This window comes from Trachinotus anak, unplaced genomic scaffold (assembly GCF_046630095.1).
Source record: "Trachinotus anak isolate AG129_WGS33_773 ecotype Australia unplaced genomic scaffold, CSIRO_AGI_Tana_v1 ptg000013l, whole genome shotgun sequence".
NCBI lineage: Eukaryota > Metazoa > Chordata > Actinopteri > Carangiformes > Carangidae > Trachinotus > Trachinotus anak.
In genome coordinates this window covers 7,434,191-7,452,748 of record NW_027273864.1, presented here as the reverse complement: position 1 = coordinate 7,452,748, position 18,558 = coordinate 7,434,191, and the positions used below count along the sequence as shown (strand labels likewise).

The window sequence follows — 18,558 nt, the reverse complement described above, 5'->3', positions numbered from 1 at the left end:
ATTTCCTTTTGTCTTTGCAACCAATGAGACATTATTTTTGCTTTGTCTTCTCTTCAGTGGTCATCTGCATGTACAGCATGTGTGTGTGTCCACATGAGACTCTATACCTGAGCAGGATCAGTATCTCAAAGTGACTTAGCCCAGTGTTTTTAGTTCAGGTTCAAAAGCCGGGCTGAGTGATGTTCCACATTTTGAGGTGAGAAAATGGATAAGAATAGACCATTTTGATAGAATCGTGACTGAAAAAGACATCAGAGATATGTCTCATCATAGTTTTTGTTGCATCGTCAAAAGAAGAAAAAAAAAAAAGATCTGTCAGCTGGTATCAGGAGAATCACATAAGCTGTAAGGAGCATGATGAAGCCTCAGGACAGCAAGCTGTCATTTAATTAAGTAGATGTGAAGCATGGGGAGATGTGTGTGTACGTGTGAGTGTGCGCTGGTCTCCCTGCTCGTTGATGTGTGTGTGTATTTGCTGACAGCATCAGCAGGGAATGTTCTGTGCTATAGGTCAGCTTTTCCGTGATGAGCAAACTGGCAGATCAGATTTCCTCCTGGGTCTTGCCCCTTGCCTCAAGAATAGGATTGAATGGATTGAATAAAACTCAACCACCCTTTCCACCACTCATGTTATTATTGACTTGACAAGAGGGGGAGGCGGGGGCTAAAATGCCAAACAAATGGATTTTCCTTTTCTAATTCTCTTACCAAATGGCTCAGGTTAGAGCAGTAATCTGGAACTGAGCCTTGTCACAGTCCATTAGCTTTACTCTGGTGCAGATTGCTGTAAACACTGGCTTGGCCTGGTTATGAAAAGTTGGAGGGGAAAAACATTTCCGGTGACGTACCCCCTGGATGGAAAAGTCTCCCAGTTATAGGGTAAGGCGTGACCACGCTGGTGGCTGTGCAGGAATAAGCTGTTTCCACTTGTTTGTTGCCCTGACAGCAAAACACTCCTGCACGTAAAGAAGAGTGGACGTAGAAGTTAGGCTGTCTGAATGGTTGGCAGGAGGGTAGTATCTGTGGAATTTGTGCTGGCCTATTTTCTCTCCTGATGTGAAGCCTAGTGAAGTGCTGACTGAAGACCGAGGCTCCAGTTGAGGACAGACATGCTTGTGTTCCCCTGCGTCATTAGAATAATTTGGCTCCCAGAGAAAGCACACAGGCAGAGGACACTGCTCTCCCGGCTGGAAATAAATTGGTAATTGTCAGTAGCTGTGTCCCAAAACAGGGGGCTGGATGTTTTGATGGACGCTGTCCAATAAGGTGTGCCCTTCAGGGGCTTCCAAGGCCTGACTGCTCTGAGGGAGAAAGTCTAGAATCAAAGGAAACTAAAATAACGGGTCATTTTTGAGGCATTTGTTAACTTATAATGTCCAAAATATTTTACTATAAAGAAAAAGATGAAAAACTTTAGAAACCAGCGATGAATTGGGATAACATATTATGGACAGCTAGCAAAAGGTGTACCAGGTTAACAATAAATAACTGTAATAATGTATATAACTCTTAAATTAATCTATGTTATTTCTAGGCTGATAACAGAAGCTAATTGTGGAGTTTATATCTGACTTCCAACTTTTAATCATAGTAGCCTCTTTATGGTCCATACTGATATGTCATGTGATCCCAGTGACTAAATGAATGCAAATACCTAAGATTTGGGCCACAGGGGGTTTATTTGGGACAGGCTTTGTTGGTATAGAAATACAGATTTGGGAGGATCCAGCTCCTAAAGTGGGACACACCAACAATGTTTTCCCTCTGTAGAGATGTCACCACCCCAAACAGTGGCTGGGCGGCTACAGTCATAATGAGGTGTCGACATGGGTGTGAAGTAGAGGAGGAATAAATGATGACTAACGCATTTTCTTTGTGTGATACTGTGGTCAAGTAATCGTTTTGTCTGGTCTGGAAAACTACCACAGCATTTTTCACAATACTTGGTCAAATTCCTTTACTGTCAGTAAACAGTAATTTGTGTAAAAAATATTTTTCATTTTACTGTCAGATAAGATACTTCAGAACTGAAACTGTTTGTACATCTAAAGAACCAAAACACGAAATAAAATGTTTGCATTTTCAAGCAAGAAACTCTTTGGCATACCGCTAAAAAACAGCCTTCAAGTAGAGTTTGATCAGCATCAAGGGATCCTATGAGGTTTCAGTAAATATAATAAATAAACCATGAGGTTTTTGAATTAATACACTCGTAATCTGTGTATTAATACTGGGGTAAAACACACAACTCATATTTACAGCGACTGAGATGACCGTCTTACTCTGTAACTGAGAAACTTTGATCCCATTGATTGGGTTATCAGACTGCACCTCTCCATTTTGACAGGTCCAGTAAAGTCTGTTCAAATAAGATGCGCTAGAGGTGAATGAAGAAGTCTGTATTCTTCTACATCAAAATCAAGCTAAGCCCACTTTTGTCACATTTTGAACAATGTGTAATGTTTTGCACGGCAGATTAAGTTGAATAGCAGGCTGTCGCACAACCCTCCGCCCTCACCGTGTTTGCTGGACACATCTCCCCACTGCAGAGGGTGACAATGTGAGAACAGTAACACATTCCAGCTTTATGTCACCATGGCAATATGCCTGTTGGCTGAGTCAGGGTCTCCATGGGGACGCAGAGGCAGGTTAATATGAGGTCATCGTGGTGACATTCAGCTCGGTCAACCCGAGACCAGAGAGGTCAGAGTCATGACGTGAATGACGATGACACCAGGTGAATCTGAAGTCATGGTTGCCATGGCAATAAAGAGGAACGAGGACTAATTGAACAGGCTGAAGGGAGGGTCACCATCACAGCTGGGCTCTAAGTCGTCCATCATGCAGCCTGACTAGACTTCCTGACGACCCAAGGTGAGCTGGAGATGGATAGAGAAAGACGGGGAGAGAGCACACAGAGAGGAGGAGGAGGAGGAGGAGGAGGAGGAGGAAGATGTGAGAGGGAGGCAGGAAAAGTAGGAGGAGCAGCAGGGGATGTGTTCATCGATCACTCAGCACCGTCTGCTGACATGGCAGCAACAGGACTCTTTTTTTGTTGGCAGAGACACCATATATCTACAGTAGGTGTTTTGGCACACGCCTCTGTATCCACATATGCATGCAGTCTGGCGCCTGCGCCGCAGCATTAAGGTACAGGCATGTCCTCTCTCCTTACAGCAGTAGATATAGGATGATGTGTGTGAGGTTGGCAGCAGTGCTTGCCAACAGGAGAGAGGGAGCTATGTAAATAAGTTATCCATTTATTGAACTGACAGATTTCAACAAGCCTTTGAAATTCTTTCAATAAAGTCATTGGGTCAGAATTAAAAACCTCCTGGTCTCCCAGAGGCAGCGCTGACACTAGATTATAATGAAGTCTGACCTTTGCTGCACAGAAACATCCACGTGGTTTTCCTCTGACACGATTTGTTTCTGCCGTCATTTGTTCGCGTTGCACAGCCCCCTTGTCCCTCGCTGCGTGGCATAATATTTAGCGCTGAGACGAGACCCTGCTGGCAGCTGCACACTGTGCAAATGGACCTGAAGAACAGATGAGGGAAATCATGTGTGAGAGCCAGCATGTAATTTGCGTGTTACTCCGTTCCAGGCGGAGGAGCTGAGTAAAACAGATTCAGGTGACAGGGAGACCATTTGTGAGAGTGATCCGTTACAACATATAGTCCTGATGTCGAGGCTATAGGGACTCATTCGACATCATCAGCTCTCTCAGTCCTTCCCCCGTCCTCCTCTACATTAATGGTATGGTGTGAATATGGGACGAACCCCACAAGCTGCACAGATTGCAAATGGAATTTCCCTCCTCATCTGGGACTACTTCTCCTGATTTCCTCTTGCAACTACTCAAAGCTTTGCTGTCATATCTAGACAGTCTGCACGGCTCATTTGAGTCTGAGTGATAGTCGGGGGTAAACGCTCCTGAAAGCACATGTTTAGAGCTTCAGTTCCTCTCATTTCTACCTCTATCTTTTCCCCTTGTCTCTTTGCTTCACATCTCTCCCTTGGGGCTAGCCCAGCTTAGAATAAACATTGACGACCAGCTTTGTCTCTATGGCAACAGCTGCACAGGCTGAACGGTAATGCAGGCGCGGAGTAGGTAGGGAAGGGATACGATGGTTGGTGGATGCTGGTGTCTTCTCAGGTGATTTGATGAGGGGTTAATGGCTGAGCGATGTGCCTCAGGTAGAAACTAAAGGAAGGAGCACAGGATGATGATGGGGGAGTGATGGTTGTTAGTTGCCTGGGTAACCCAGTATAAGGGGGTCAGTGGGGTTGGGCTGTGAAATCCACCCAGTCAATCAGTCAGTTGTTTTAAGCCCACACTGACCCCATCTCCCTTAACACCTCGATTACCCGGCTAGCCGGCTACAATTAAAGCGGCCTTTGCCTCCATCCCACGTTCTGTGACAGCCTGAGGAAGTGTTGGATTGATCCGGCCAATACGCTCAATCTGCTCAAGCATGCAGAGTATTTGTTTTTCTTTTTTCCTTGTTCACTTGTCTAAATATTATTTAGTTCCACCCTTGAGCCGGATTTGTCAGCAGGGATTTTGCTGGGCATGTTTTCACTCCCCATGCTGGTGGCTGAGTATTTCCAACACTCGATTTTTCTACTTTTTTTCCCCCCGTTTTATGTAATTTGAGGATTGGGCTCAGTTGCATCCATCTGCTTTCCTGGTTGTTTCCAAGCAAGGTGCTGTCTGTTGCCAGAGCAGGATGACCTCTGACCTGATTTATACGTCAAGAGACAGCTGTCTGTTCAGACCTCTGTCAGGCAATCAGAGGATGAAACCGCTACTAACGTGATGTCATCATTGCTGGTACCTCCTGCTGTTGGTTGGCTGCAAGACTCATCACTATCCAACCCTGAATGTTATCTGATACTAGCAGCTCAAGGTCGTTCCAAGGGGGTTGGCTCTGACTCAGGAAGTGATTGTGGCAGCTTCTCCAATTGGCTAGTCCTCTGCCCAATGGCATCTGTCCTTACTTGTTGCTTTTTTGTGTTAGCATTATGTGCATCTGTTCAGATAAATGCAATCCTCCAAGGCTGGTTGCGGTGCAGTGCAGGCTGACTTGGCTTTGTCTTCCAGTTGTAAGCACTGACCTCGAAGAGGCGGAGGCTCCATCTGTTGTTATGTGCAACATGAGCCACTCTGTTGGGCACAGCCAGGTAATTCAATAGCACTTCCTGTCCTCACCTTGTGCAAACAGCCAAGGCTGAAGAGGTACCATTTCAAGGAAAATGGGGGAAGGGGGGCATTTTTGTGTCAGTGTTCTTGCTCAGTAATTATGTGCACGGACAAACGGCTGGCTTCAAGGGGAAAACAAATGAGCTTTAGAGCTTCTTGTTAAACCTGGACTGATCCATCTTTCTTTGTGTGCATGTCTGCACACCACCTGTGTGAACTGAAAGTGTGACCTTTTCTGGAGAATTGATAGAAAAAATGCCCTCTAACCCCCTCCTTGTACGGTGTTATCATATTGTGCCTGTATGGAATCAGGAAGGGACGGTACCCTGGAGAGAAAGAGCATTACATTGTCAGGGCTGGGCTTGTGACCTAGCTACCTGCCACCGCCTAATTCAACCACACACTAACCTATCACTCTCAGATGTGTAGGTTGTGTTGCAGTGAACTGTACTTGCTGCTGAGACAGTTAGCCAATTATTAGTCTGATCTAACACAATTGTGAACTGAATACCTGTGGTCTTTGGACTGTTGGGCAAAAAGAAGATCTTGAATATGTCACCTTGGGTTTGGTTTTTTTTTTTTTTAATCATTTTCTGACATTTTATAGATTTAATAATTAATATTTGACGGTGATGAAAATCCTCCTTAGTGGCAGCAAACAGCACCACCATTAAACATAAATCAGATATCAGTCTAGACACTCAATGTCAGTTCTGAAGAATGTCATTCATTCATTTTGAGGCAATGGACAGACATACTTCACTGTGACATCTTCCTCACCATGAATGAGCTTGTTCATTTGTGCCAACAAAAAGACTGGGAGCTGTTTTATGCAATGCTTTTACTATGTACAGATTCCCATGCCCAACTGCTGAAGTGATTATAATGTTTTTCTCTTCTCTTTTTGGACAGAGTGGTTTACAGTGACCAGACAGGAAGATGGATGAGCTGCAGGATGTACAGCTGACTGAGATCAAACCGCTGCTGACAAATAAGGTGAGTTATGGTGAGAACAGGACAGTGAACAGGACACACTGTGCATCTGGACACATCTATATAACCACACACACAAAGTGAGCAGACTGGTGTCTTGTGTGCTCTAAAAGTGAATGAGCACCCCATATGGTCCTCCCAGGCAAATACATACACTAATACACTAGACATGCACACTCTGCAGTCCTGTTCATCAAAGTGAATTATTCATATCTTCTCAACTGTCGACAGGGAAAAGAAAAGAAGGGAGAGAATGAGAGAGCAAGTCAACAGCAAAAAAGAGAATGTAGACAAGAGGTAAGAGAGAAGAAGAAAAGGGTGGCGTATAACGTGAGACAGTCAGAGACAGCAGTCAAGCAAGAACGAAGAGTGATCAAAGGAGAAGCTGGAAAAAAACTCAACTCTTAATTTTAGAGAGCTTGAAAAATTGTAGCGAGTGAGCTACAGCAAAAACAGACGTATGGAGGAGAAAAAAAACACTCAGTGGTAGATCAAAGCTTTCCCCATCCTCTTCTGGCCCCCTCTTATATTTCTCCTTGTCGGGCTGTGTGCCAGTTAAGATAGATGTCTTGAGTGAGGTGACAGGGTGGGGAAAATATATCCTAAAAACCATCTGAATGAGGAGGACTGGCACTGACCTCTCACTCCACCTAGTGGCCAGCTCATTAAAAAGACAAACCAGGAGTCTTGAAAGTAGACAGAGATGATGACATGATAACAGTGATGAAAGAGGATTCTCATTTTCTCTCTGATCCTCTGTAGAAGTGATGAAAACAAGTTCTGATTACCATTCAGATACTGTATCTATGAATGATGGCACTAATGCTGCAGAAGGGTAGGAGGGAGAAGTGAGGACTGTCTGCAGCAGCAAAGTGACCATAATAATGGTTGGTTGGTAAAGACCAACCTAACAAGTACATTCAGCAAAGGTTAAGATTGTATGTAATTATATGGCTTGAAAGTAGAACATGGAATACAAAGAGAAAGGGAGAAAAGGTACAGTTAACTCAACTCACAGGCTTGTGCAACAGTTGGCATGACAACAAATAAGACAGAAAAACACAGTTACATCGAACCATCTCTCGCATAAACACTATCACCACCCTCAGCATGTTGAGGCTGACTGTGATAAAGGAGCTTTGTAAACAGTCCTCAGTCTAATTTCATTATTAAACCAGGGGGTAATGTCATCATGTTGGGGTTCATTTATTCTAAATCCAAAGCAAGGACATCTTGTTTCTACCTGTACCTTCATTGTGTCTCTATAATACTTAGCACCTCAAATACATCACAGAAGCCGAATAGAGTAGACTTTAGCTAAAACATGTTTTCACCATGATTCCTGCTGCACAGCTATTCAGTAGGAAGGAAAAAGGGAGAGCATTATAGCTGCCATCTGCCTCTAGATCCTTATTCCCCCACCAATGTTGGGGAAGCTACTCTGAAAGCATAAATACTTCACACTGGAAGCTATCCTAGGGAGAAATGTAGTTAACTAAGGCCAACTACTTTGTTAAAAAAAGATGATCCAATTGACAGTGTACATGTTGTATAACAAAATGAAATACAAAGAAGTCACATGCCAGCAAAAAAATGCCACCTAATTCACTTCACTGCAATAAGTGCCTACTTGTTCACAGGTCATACGTAAACCAAAAAAATCAAATGCCCCACTGTTCATGGAAAAGTGCTGGAATGTCAGCGTTGGGTTTGTTTACAATAATTGCTGAAGTATGACCATGATGAGTCTTTCTCAGGCTGAGGTTCAGGAGGTTTATCCATGATGATGTTGACCACTGAGCAATGCCCTTGGTTTTTGCATATGTGCTTCACAAAGGTCAAGTGTCTGTGGTGTGGACTGCCTGACAAATGCATTGCCTGGGCAAACCTTCATATCGGTCAGGATGAAGGAGAGAGAAACAATGGTGAAATAAAAATGAAAAAATATTCTTTTAACAACACAAAAAAGTCCAAAAAAAGTAATTTAACTACTTGAATTACAATGCATATATGAATGTAGTTGAACTACCAGCAAGCTACTGCAAAATGTAGTTAAACTGCTAGTTTAGTTACATGAAGCTCACTACACCCAAACACTACTTTGCACCCTAGGGTCTAGCGGCAGCTACAACACCAGACCTACTGGTCTGGCCCACAGGAACATTCTGCGTCATCCACTGTCCACTCTCACTTCTCTGCCCATCTACACTGTAGACTCCTGCTTTTTAGCTTAGCTTTTTAGTATGGACAACAGGAAGTCACCTTGACACAGACTTGCATGTTTATTTATTTATTGATTTATTGCTCTTTATATTTCCACATTTATTTTATCTTATTATGTTATAGGTTTGTTTTTTTTTATAATGGAAGTTCTATGACACCATAGTTTTTACCTATTTCTGACAAATTATATTATAAGTTGTTAAGAGCTTGTAAAGAGTGGGACACCAACAGATCAGTTGTATTTCCTTACACATGAATGAACCTCCATCAGAGTGTAACCAAAGTACACTAGGTATTGTTATTGGCTTTACATACAGAAACACAACATCTCTGAGCCTGTGGTATATTTATTAACTCACTTCTTTTGCTTTTGTTGCAGAATGCACGCAACTTTCAAGACTTTGACTGCCAGGTGAGTGGTGCTCTCTGCTCTTCCCTAAAGCGCTGCTGTGCCATGTATACAGGTTCGCGGTTATGCCAGTGGAAGGAGGTTGGGCCACTGGGACATGGCCCCATTCTCACCCCCCTTATGCTGGACCCATTCGCTTGCCCACCTTGCATGTGAACATTGTCCCTCACCAGCACCATCCACTTGTACCACACCACACATGCTGGTAGAATGTGAACATTTTTACTGGATCAGGAAGAGTCAGCCAGCACACTGCTCAATAACTTTTCAAGGTTTGCTCTCTAAGAAAAACGGAAAAGCAATATATCAGCGTAGGGTTGCAAAGGGATGGAAAATTTACAGTAAATTTCAGGAAACTTTCCGGAAACTTTCCATGGGAAGTTAAGCTGGGGAATTTTGGAAATATTCCAAATTGGAAACTTTCTATGGGAATTATGGGAATTTATGGGAATTATTAAATAAATTAACCCAATAATATTATAAAAAACTTACTTGACTTTATATAATCTGCAGGCTCAACTGTGTGGCTCCAATAGTCTTGTGCTTTGGCCTCAAAAGTGTGGCCTCCAGGGTTTAAGCAATCATCTGTGCATGTGATGGAGGAGTGCACAGTGCATGCAGGGGGCGTGGCCTCAATAGCCCTGCAGTAAGCAGTGCTGTGTGCATGTGGTTGAGGAGTGTACTTGCATTAAATCTGGTTGTTTTAGCCAAGATTATGCTACAATATATTTTCCCCAACTATATTTAAGCTCCCTGTTGAGGGCCAACCTTCAATTTTGTAAATTTCTGTTTTATTCCCATAAATTCCCATTAATTCCCATAAATTCCTGTTAATTCCGATGGAAAGTTTCCAATTTTGAAAATTCCCGGAATTTTGCAACCCTATATCAGCATCAAAACAGGCCCCTTCCCGATTAACCTTCTGTCCCTGTGGCTGATGTTTCTGTTAAAGTGCATCTGTTTTCCTGTGGAAGGGAAGAGGTCACTGAAATCATCACTTTAGATACTGTTCAAAGGCTCATTGTTTTGTACAAGTGACAAAGCATACAGACACTATCTGGTGCACATAATGCTGTGAGAGGGTCGTGTTTTGTAGGGTAGAAAATGTGATTTCATTGTTCTTGGAAGGTTGTTTTGTTATGCATCATTGAACCGACAAACCAATAACTTAAGGTATTGTAGGTTATTTAGGTTTTTCATGGATGTATAATGTATCTGGGTGAAATTACTGGTGTTTATGGACTGTGAATCATTTTGCTTTCTCAGTAGCAGCCTATTAAGTGGAGTTAGGGTTGTTTGGGATATACCCACTAAAAGAGATTTAGAGGTCAGCTTTTTGGGGCCAATTTCTCAAAACAAAAGCTTTGGGAGTGACAGCAGGATCATCCTCGCTAATGACTCAGAAAACTGTGAAATCATTCATGTGAGGATGGATACCCTGATGACCCAGAAGCTAGCCTTTATGTAAAGACTGACATAACCACTATTTCACATTGTGAATTTGTCTGGGAACCCTCATTCATGTCATCCCACTCTCTCTCCCTTTATTACTGTCGACTTTAAAAATCTTGTGGAATTAACAGGATGTTGACAAGGTGCTATTACACATTTGATGAGCACTTAAAGGCATCATACTTGTCAGGTGGTCTGTTCCAACCACTCTGGTCAAAGAAGATACAGTGGCTGTTTTGGCACTGCCTCCAGAGATTTTTAGCAGGACTTTTAGTTTCTTACTATGTGTCTTAAGAGTTGCCATGGGTTATTTATTGTACAGAGTTTTACATTTCTTGCCACAAAACAATGAAAACAAGTATTTGCGATAGGTAGAGATGGTTCTCTTGTCCCTGCTTGTCTGATGGATATAGGTGATCTTTACAGTGTCCAGTATCTTTTAAGAGCTGTCCCAGGTAACATCTTCCACAACACGCCTGTACTGTTAACAGAGACTGTGTGTGCCTTTTCTCAGTAAGCATTTCAGCTTCACTCAGGTCTTTTTATGTAGTAATGTAAAATAATTAATATTCAGGAAAAAGGGGGGTATTGGCCTTGAGTAGGCAGTGCTCCAGATTCCTTTCTTTGCATGGGGAATAAGACTGCATGTTCTCTGCCTCTGCGCTGCAGCTAGCAAGGAGTCTCATACATGAGAAGGAGAGTCCTCCCACAGGCAAGCAAGCTCTCTGCTGTGTTTCATGAGCCTCATGACCACGAAGGGTTAAACCTTTCATCCCTCTCTCACTTTCTGCAGTCACGTCTGCTTCCAGCATCCCACCAGAGCTAAATATAGCTGCTGCAGGCAGAGGAGGAGAATACGCATGTTAGCTGGTGCAGGCATGCTACATGCACCCCGGCATCCATTCCCATCTTCACTGCCACCAATGCATTCGTAAGATGCTGCACCCAGCTTCTCTCAATGTGCTATTTTTTACACTCATCCTCTTGTGACCCAGTCCAGGTCCTGCAGTTGTACATTAATCAAAGAGTTGTATCAGAATTAGTCTCAGTGGCACTGAGGCAGACTTAAGTGTATTTGACCTTATTTCCATGGCAGCCATTTTGACCTAACAGTCACATGCAGGAGTCTGAGGGAATTATTAAGATAAATCCTTATGATTCTTTGAACTTCAATACCACGTTACAGTAGCTAGAGCAAAGGTATAAATAATGAAATGAATAATAACTGAATTCTGTTTAGCTGCTTCAGTTTCAGGGTGCTGGTATTGTGCCCGCTGGCTCCCTGTTACACTGTCATTGGCCGCTGGGACACTTGAACAGAACAGAGCAGAGCCGTTGTTAATGTTATTAGTTACACCTGTGCTTTTGCAAGTCAAAATGTCTCCTGTGAAAAAAAAAAAGCCTGTTGTCAAATTAGCTAGCAATCTTGGGAACAGCTAGATCATGAACACAAATTTAAAGAGCATCAGACAGATATAATGTTCTTTCTGAATTTATAATTTTGGGTTTATATGAATAGAAATGTCAGAAAATGTAGACATTTATGCACATATACATTTTTCTGTTTTACAACCCATAAGGGCAGCAAGTGAGACACGCTGTGCTGGAATAATAATTAATTTCATTGTACGTGACTTCCACTGCCACACCTGGCATAGTACAGTAGGAGCCTACATGCAGCACAAGGAATAGCAGTAGACTTCCCATGAATACACTCTGCGGGAGGGATCGTCAGCGCTGCACCATCTCTCTGAGCAGCTTCGTGACTTTCCAGCAGCTGTAGGACAAATCCAGCTGCTCTCCTGCTAACCCCTCTGCTGCTAAAGCTCCAACCACAGGCGGTCCACAGGTACTGCAACAGTCCTGTCAAAACCCTGAACACCTGCATGAGGTGGTGGTGAGGTGGGGTCATTTAGAGAAGAACCTAAAGGGTGTGGTGCTGCAGTCTTGTGTCTCCTATGGTGTCCTGCTCACGCCACCGAGAGGCTGAGGAGGGAGGAGGGAGTGAGTCAGCCTCCTCCACCCATGGGACCCACCGTGTTTTAGAGTGCATACTTAAGAACACTGAGTTACTTTATGGACATGGAAATGGCTGACTGTACAGTTTAAAATAGAACATAATGAGGTTAATGGAGTTTACTGCGGAGAGCAGAGGGCTGTGATGGGGTCCATGGCATGTTGATGTTTAGTTTATTGGCTGAAAATGTTTTGCCACTACAAGTTTTTTTTACTTTTGGCAGTTTTTTTTACATAAAACATATTAATCATTGCATATTAGGTTTCACTTTTCATGATTATGTTCACTTTTCATACCATTTCCCTGGTTGACCTTGTGCCACAGCAACACAAAGACTAGAAGACACTGTCTAGCTTCCTGTTCAGACATTGGCTGCCAGTCATGACTTTTTTAATGCGCACTGCCTCAGTGAGCTCAGCAGAGGGCGCCATAAGCCTGTTCACCGTGTGGCTGGAGGGCTCTGCCTTTGTGATGTCTTTTCAGTCTGATGTTCCTGTTGTTGCTGTTGTTGCTGTCGTTGCTGTCCTGTCTGTTCTGAATATCCTAGAGTTGTGTTGAGACATTAGAGCAGTTAATTTGTCAGCTGTAGCTCAGTCACCATCTTGGAAGAGAGTAAAATTGACCACGTTAGACGGTGGATCGTGTTATATGGTCGGTCATGTCATGTCACGTTTTAGAGTGTAATAGAAAATTTTCTTCTGAGCTTGTGCATTTTCAGTGTGGTTAGACATGTGTAAATCAAACCTGAGTTGCTGCTGTTGTAGTGAGCAATGCAGAGCAGTGTGAGTGTGACTCCTCAGTCTACAGAGTCCCACTGTGACACTTGATGACTCAGTGTACGACACAGAGAGCCACCTGCTCTGTCTAGGAAAGGCTGTGCATGCGTTCAGTCACACACGTCTCCATGAGCTGATGTGACTGATTGCCTGTGCTCTGTAATCTGGCATAAATGATTGAACATCACAGTTTATGCACAATTAGTCATGTTCTCATCTCAGCCTGGCTTAAATGTCAAAAACAGAATGTAATCAGATTTTTGTAAACCTTACACTGTGGAGCGATTGTGTGTGTGTGTGGAAACAAAACATTGGGCATGCTACTCTATTGTGGCATCATATTATACAAATCCACATATGTATATTTTTAATATCTGTATTACTATTTTTGTGCATATACAAGTGTGTCAGTGGCACCCTCAGCTGGTTAGGACAGAAAAAATGTATAGAAGAAACGGCAGTTTTCAACCAAACATGCTGCTGCAGTGAGTAACCAATGAAGAGCCCCCTAGTCTTTGTAATGCCACCCACTCTGTGCTGTCTGCATGTGTGGTATTGGCTGCACAGAACAGCCTGTCTCAAACCAAAGCGTCACGTTCGCTGCTCGTAGCTGTGCATATGACAGAGGAGAGTAGGAAAAGGACAAGTCAATAAACTATAGGGATCAAATGACTCAGTGGGAGGTTTAGAGGAAATAGATCCCCTCATGTAGGGTTGTGAATGTTCAATAAAAATAGTAGCTGCAGGGTTGTAATTTCTGGTAAGCCTGAAACATAATGAGGTTTGTCTATATATGCCAATACTGAAATGAACACCTGGCTGTTACAAGAGAATAAAGAAGTGTTGCAGTATGAGCCAACATTTGCAGCCAAGCTATTGTTGGTCACTCTGCTGCATTTTATGCTAGTCCTTCTGAGTGACTCACTCTTGCACCTGGAAGTTATTAACTGTTTCCGACAATGGCCGTTCACATTGAGATGTTTCTTACTTGGGAGCTGAGGTCGTTTAGAGTCTTCTCCCTCTGCAAGGTGAAGCTAAAGTGAATCTGGAGACAGATGTTGAATCTCAGTGATGAGCAGCCATTTTGCTGATGCAGAATTCAGGGGTGAGCTGTCAAAGTCAGCCTCCTCTCCTCTCTTTACTTTATCAGTATCATAGCGTGACGTCAGCAACCTGCCCATTTTCCTGGACTGCCTCTGCATCCTTTGCACCCCATCACCCCTCTTTCATACACCCATCTCTCTCTTCCACCCTCTCTTTCCCTCCTCCTCTCTGTTCTCCTCTAAGCCCCACCCTCTCCCTCTACCCACCTGACCTTCTGCAATCCAATTAGACGCACCGATGGCTGGATGTACAGACGCGCTGTGACTACCAAGCACAAACTGCAGTCTCACTCTCCTCCCCCTCTGTCTCTTTTCCTGCTCTCTTTCCCACCTCTTGTCTCTGTCTCTCTCTTGTGGTCTCTGCATTTTACCCAACCCCCCTCGCCTGCTTTCATTCAGATTATTTACCCATCTCCTCCTCGCTCCCTCTGCTGTGTCTTTCTCCTCCCTCTCTCTTCTCGTCTTCCTTGCCGCTGCCGCTCTAGCCGCCCTACACCCTACATCCCTCCCATCCTACCAGCGCTCCCTCCCTCCTCTTCCTCCTCCTCCTCCTCCTCCTCCTCCTTCTGGAGATCTTCAAAGCTGCCCAGCACACACTTGCACATAGCATAACACACTCCTCTCCTGCGTGGGAAAAACATGTCAGCTATTCTGGACCTGGACCAGATTGCATGCTCTGGGAATGGAGTGGTGAGTGACAAATGCATCTTGCCTGCCTTGACACACCTGGCTGGGTCCTTGCAGCAGGGTTTGGTTCAGATTAGGAGGGGGGTTGTTGTGTGGTTTCCCCAAAGACAGGGTGATAGCAGCTGGCTTCAGGAAAGGGGAAAGCTGGTGGGGGTCTTTCCTGGCTTGCTTGTCACCACCTTCAGCAGACAGCTGAGACTTTAGGCTTTTTCTCTCTGGGCAGCTGCTAGTGTTGGTTGAACATTTGTTCTGTCTGTGTGTGTGTGTGTGTGTGTGTGTGTGTGTGTGTGTGTGTTTGGGTCTACAGGTCACACAGTGCCCATGTGTGCTCTCAGCACAGGCTAAACATGCCCAGGGTGCAGTGGTGCATTTTAATGTGATGATATGAAAGATGCATGTGTGTAGCGCTCAAGTGTCTCTGAATCTGTAAATGCCACAACCAGAGGATGTGTACGTGCCTCGCAGTGTGTGGGTGTCCATCAACAGGGTCGCCGGTATTTGTGTGTTTCAAATGTGTTTCTTTCTGTGTATCCATAACGACAGGGTAGTAGATGGTGCATAGTGCCAGCTTTGTGTTCTTCATTGTGTTATCACTGAAAACAAGCTGGGAGGTCACTCACCCCCACTCACACTGTAGCAACAACACACCAAATCCCCTGTTGTGGCTCCTTCCCTCCCCTGCAGAGACCTTGAGTTTGTAGTTTCAGCCCACCGCTTCGATGACTCGCTCATACTGTGTGCGTGCTGCAGGTTGGGAGGGCTGCGTTTGTGTCAGAAGGGCAGCAGGATGGCATGTACCAGGGATGGTCCTACTGGAGCACATACGTAGAAGACATGGATTTGTGTTTGTGTCTGTGTGCACATGTGTGTATGTGTACACCAAAGTCCTTTGCAGGCTGCTCGGTGTTTCTGCCCTGTAATGCTGCTCTCAAAGGTGATTGATGCTGTTCCAGGCAGGGTGGTGGAAAACAGGGAGGAGGGGCAGGAGGGATTTAGAAGTGAGGGATTGCGGGAAGAGGAACAGCATGACATACTGGGACCAAAACCCAAGACCTCCCTGTTGGCACTGGGCAAGCTCCTGAAGCCCCCTCTCCCCAAACCCCTACTTAGTATTCCTGTCTCACCTACACCACCCAAACACCCACATACACTTTTTGTTGTCCAGCAGCTCGTCACCATGAGTGTATAACAGGGGAAAAATGTTGCTGTCATTGCAGTGCTCTCCCTCTTTTTCCCCTCTAGCTGCCTAGGCCAGCAGCCCCACCCCATGTCTGTTTTCCTCTGATGCCTATGTGTATACACATATACCCATGTGTGTGAGTGTCTGAAAGAAAATGATGGGAGGCAGAGCTCTCAGATCAATACAGCTTCATGCCAAGAGCTAAATGGATAGATAAAAGGCCCTCTCCTTCACTCCCTTTCCACTGCCCTTTTTTCCATGATTCTTCACCCACATTTTGTGCCAGGACATGTCTGGAAGGACATGATAAATTAAAGCGATGCGCCCCTTCTGTTTTAAGGCACACCCTTTTGTTAGTCATACAAGACTCCCCCTGTCTTCTCTCTCTTTCCTCCTGTCTCTGTCACTCTGTCCCATCTTTCACGCTCTATTTCCTCCCATCTACCTCCAGACTCTCTCTATCTCTTTTTTAAATCCATCTTATCTTCATTCTCTCTTTTCCCCACCATGTTCCCACCACAATTTCATTTTCTATCACTGGAAGGGCGTGCACGTCTTGCTTTTTCTGGCACATGTACAGTACACACACATGACAGAAGGCAGGCATTTGAACAACTGTGTTTGCCTTCTTTCTCAGAGCAGTGACACACTCAGAGTGTCCTTGACTCTGTCCTTGCCTAAAAATGAAAATTCTGCAGCACCACAGCCATGGAGAGTTTCCTCTGCATCTACAACAGCTTGTTCTGCCCCCCTACTATGGCCGAGGATGCAGAATCAATTCATTATCTGTCAAAAGGCCTTAGATAAGCGCAAGGCTTCCTGTGCGCAGGCTAGTTTCTTCAGGGTTTATTTCATCTCAGGAACAGAGGTTACATTGAGTACCTGTAGACTGTAGCTCACTGTCGATAGCAGGCAGAGAGAATTGCTTTGTGTTTGTGCAGAGTTTTCATGTTTGGTGCGACAGGCTAATCTCTGTACCAACGCCCACTCAAATGAAGTCTCATTTCATTGTTGTCAGGATGAGCATTTCCCCTCTTTATTACTGTGTCCATTACAGATTGCAGACACAAATTACTGCAGCCTTGTCCTTGAGAATTAACCTTCGTCTCCTCTGAAGAGATTGTGACACATATCCATCAGCCAAACACCTGCAGTGGGAACCCAGGGAGGGAAATGGTGTACAGTCGGAGAGACACGCTCCCTCTGTGTCTGTCAGCCATAACCTGCGTCTCTCATCCACCCAGGCTTTCTCTCTTTATTATTGATGACCAGTGGGCATTGAGACCAGACGAGCTTTGGGCCCCGCCCGCTGCTCCCTCTCTTTGCAGCACGCGCACACACAGACACACACACACACGCACGTAGCTACGTCACAGACAGTGTTGTGTGTTGCACCAAGTCATGCTGACGTTGGGAAGTGTGTGTATATGATAAAAAGTGATGCTGAGTAAAGTGTGGAAAGTACACTTTTTCTGAGTCCCATAAGCACTAAAGAGAGGATGTTTTTGCTGTGTCATCTTTTAACAAATTTCCCGCATTTATTTCAACAAAATCATCAGCTGAAACTCCCTTTAAGCCATCGAATGTTTCTCTTGCTGAAACACTGAGAAGCATTTCGGCAGGGCTTCCTTGTGCTTGATAGAGAAAGAAATTCTAAAGAAAGCAGTGAGAGATTAAAGCTGGTGGGAGCTCTTTGAATTTTAATGGGTCTCTCTGCAAAGACATTCAACAAATCAGATGACACTGGAATTTTTTGCAGAGTCATAGTTGTGAAGGTGCTGTGAGTTTCAGACCGTCAGATAAAAACTATTTTCCCAATTGAAAGGACTGTTTTCCAGAAAGCCTATTCAGTGCTTTGTTTGTCCAAGGACACAGGGGATGTGTGGTGGAGACGAGAGGCGCATGCTCTGCATCCTGAATCTGACACATCAACCCCAAATGTTGGGTTGGTCGCTGGATGTTTTACTTCAGGGAATATATGTCTCCTGTGTCTGATTTTTCTTCCCCTCTGTGTTCAAGCTTTGTACAGATTTACCTTTTTCACTTTTAATATATGTCCACTTTATCAGTGTGGTATAAATTACTCATTTTAGGTGAAGTATTTACAAGATGTTGCTTGTCCTGCAAATGGCATGGATAAACTATGACTTTGTGCTTGACTGAGATAATGTTCATGTAAAGAGAAAAAGCCCTCACAGTATAATTGATATTCCACCGCTTGAAGCATAAAGCTGGAGTTTTATTTTCAAAAAAATCCTATGAATAAAACAACACTAAAATGAATCTATTCTGCTAATAAGGATTGTCGGTGGAGCCATAGCCTGATGTACTGTAGCTTATCCCATCTAATAGATCATTACTGTTATCCAGAAATGAGTAAAAACACTTGAAAGAATAGTGCGTTGTGTAACATTTGTCCATTTCATTGAACATGGACAATGTAGTTTAGTCTGTGGCTGCATTTGTGTCTTTAGTGATTATTTGTGTAGACATTCCTGAGCATGCTGTTTAC

At 44.1% G+C, this 18,558-nt stretch overlaps 1 protein-coding gene across 8 annotated transcripts in view; it reads left to right on the top strand.

Annotated features, from left to right (window-relative positions):
- ndrg3a (ndrg family member 3a) overlaps nt 1-18,558 on the top strand; it is a 32,963-nt gene that overhangs the window by 6,773 nt on the left and 7,632 nt on the right. For 2 of the 8 annotated variants that reach the window (XM_071493382.1, XM_071493380.1), the window contains exons 2-4: nt 6,119-6,202; nt 6,431-6,496; nt 8,802-8,834. In XM_071493382.1, the coding sequence (XP_071349483.1) occupies nt 6,146-6,202; nt 6,431-6,496; nt 8,802-8,834 (156 nt within the window). In that variant the 5' untranslated portion in view covers nt 6,119-6,145. Of the gene's footprint in view, nt 1-5,032; nt 5,188-6,118; nt 6,203-6,430; nt 6,497-8,801; nt 8,835-14,438; nt 14,870-18,558 lie in introns of those variants that run through there. The other 6 variants (XM_071493385.1, XM_071493383.1, XM_071493381.1 and 3 more) reach the window with 5 other exon arrangements.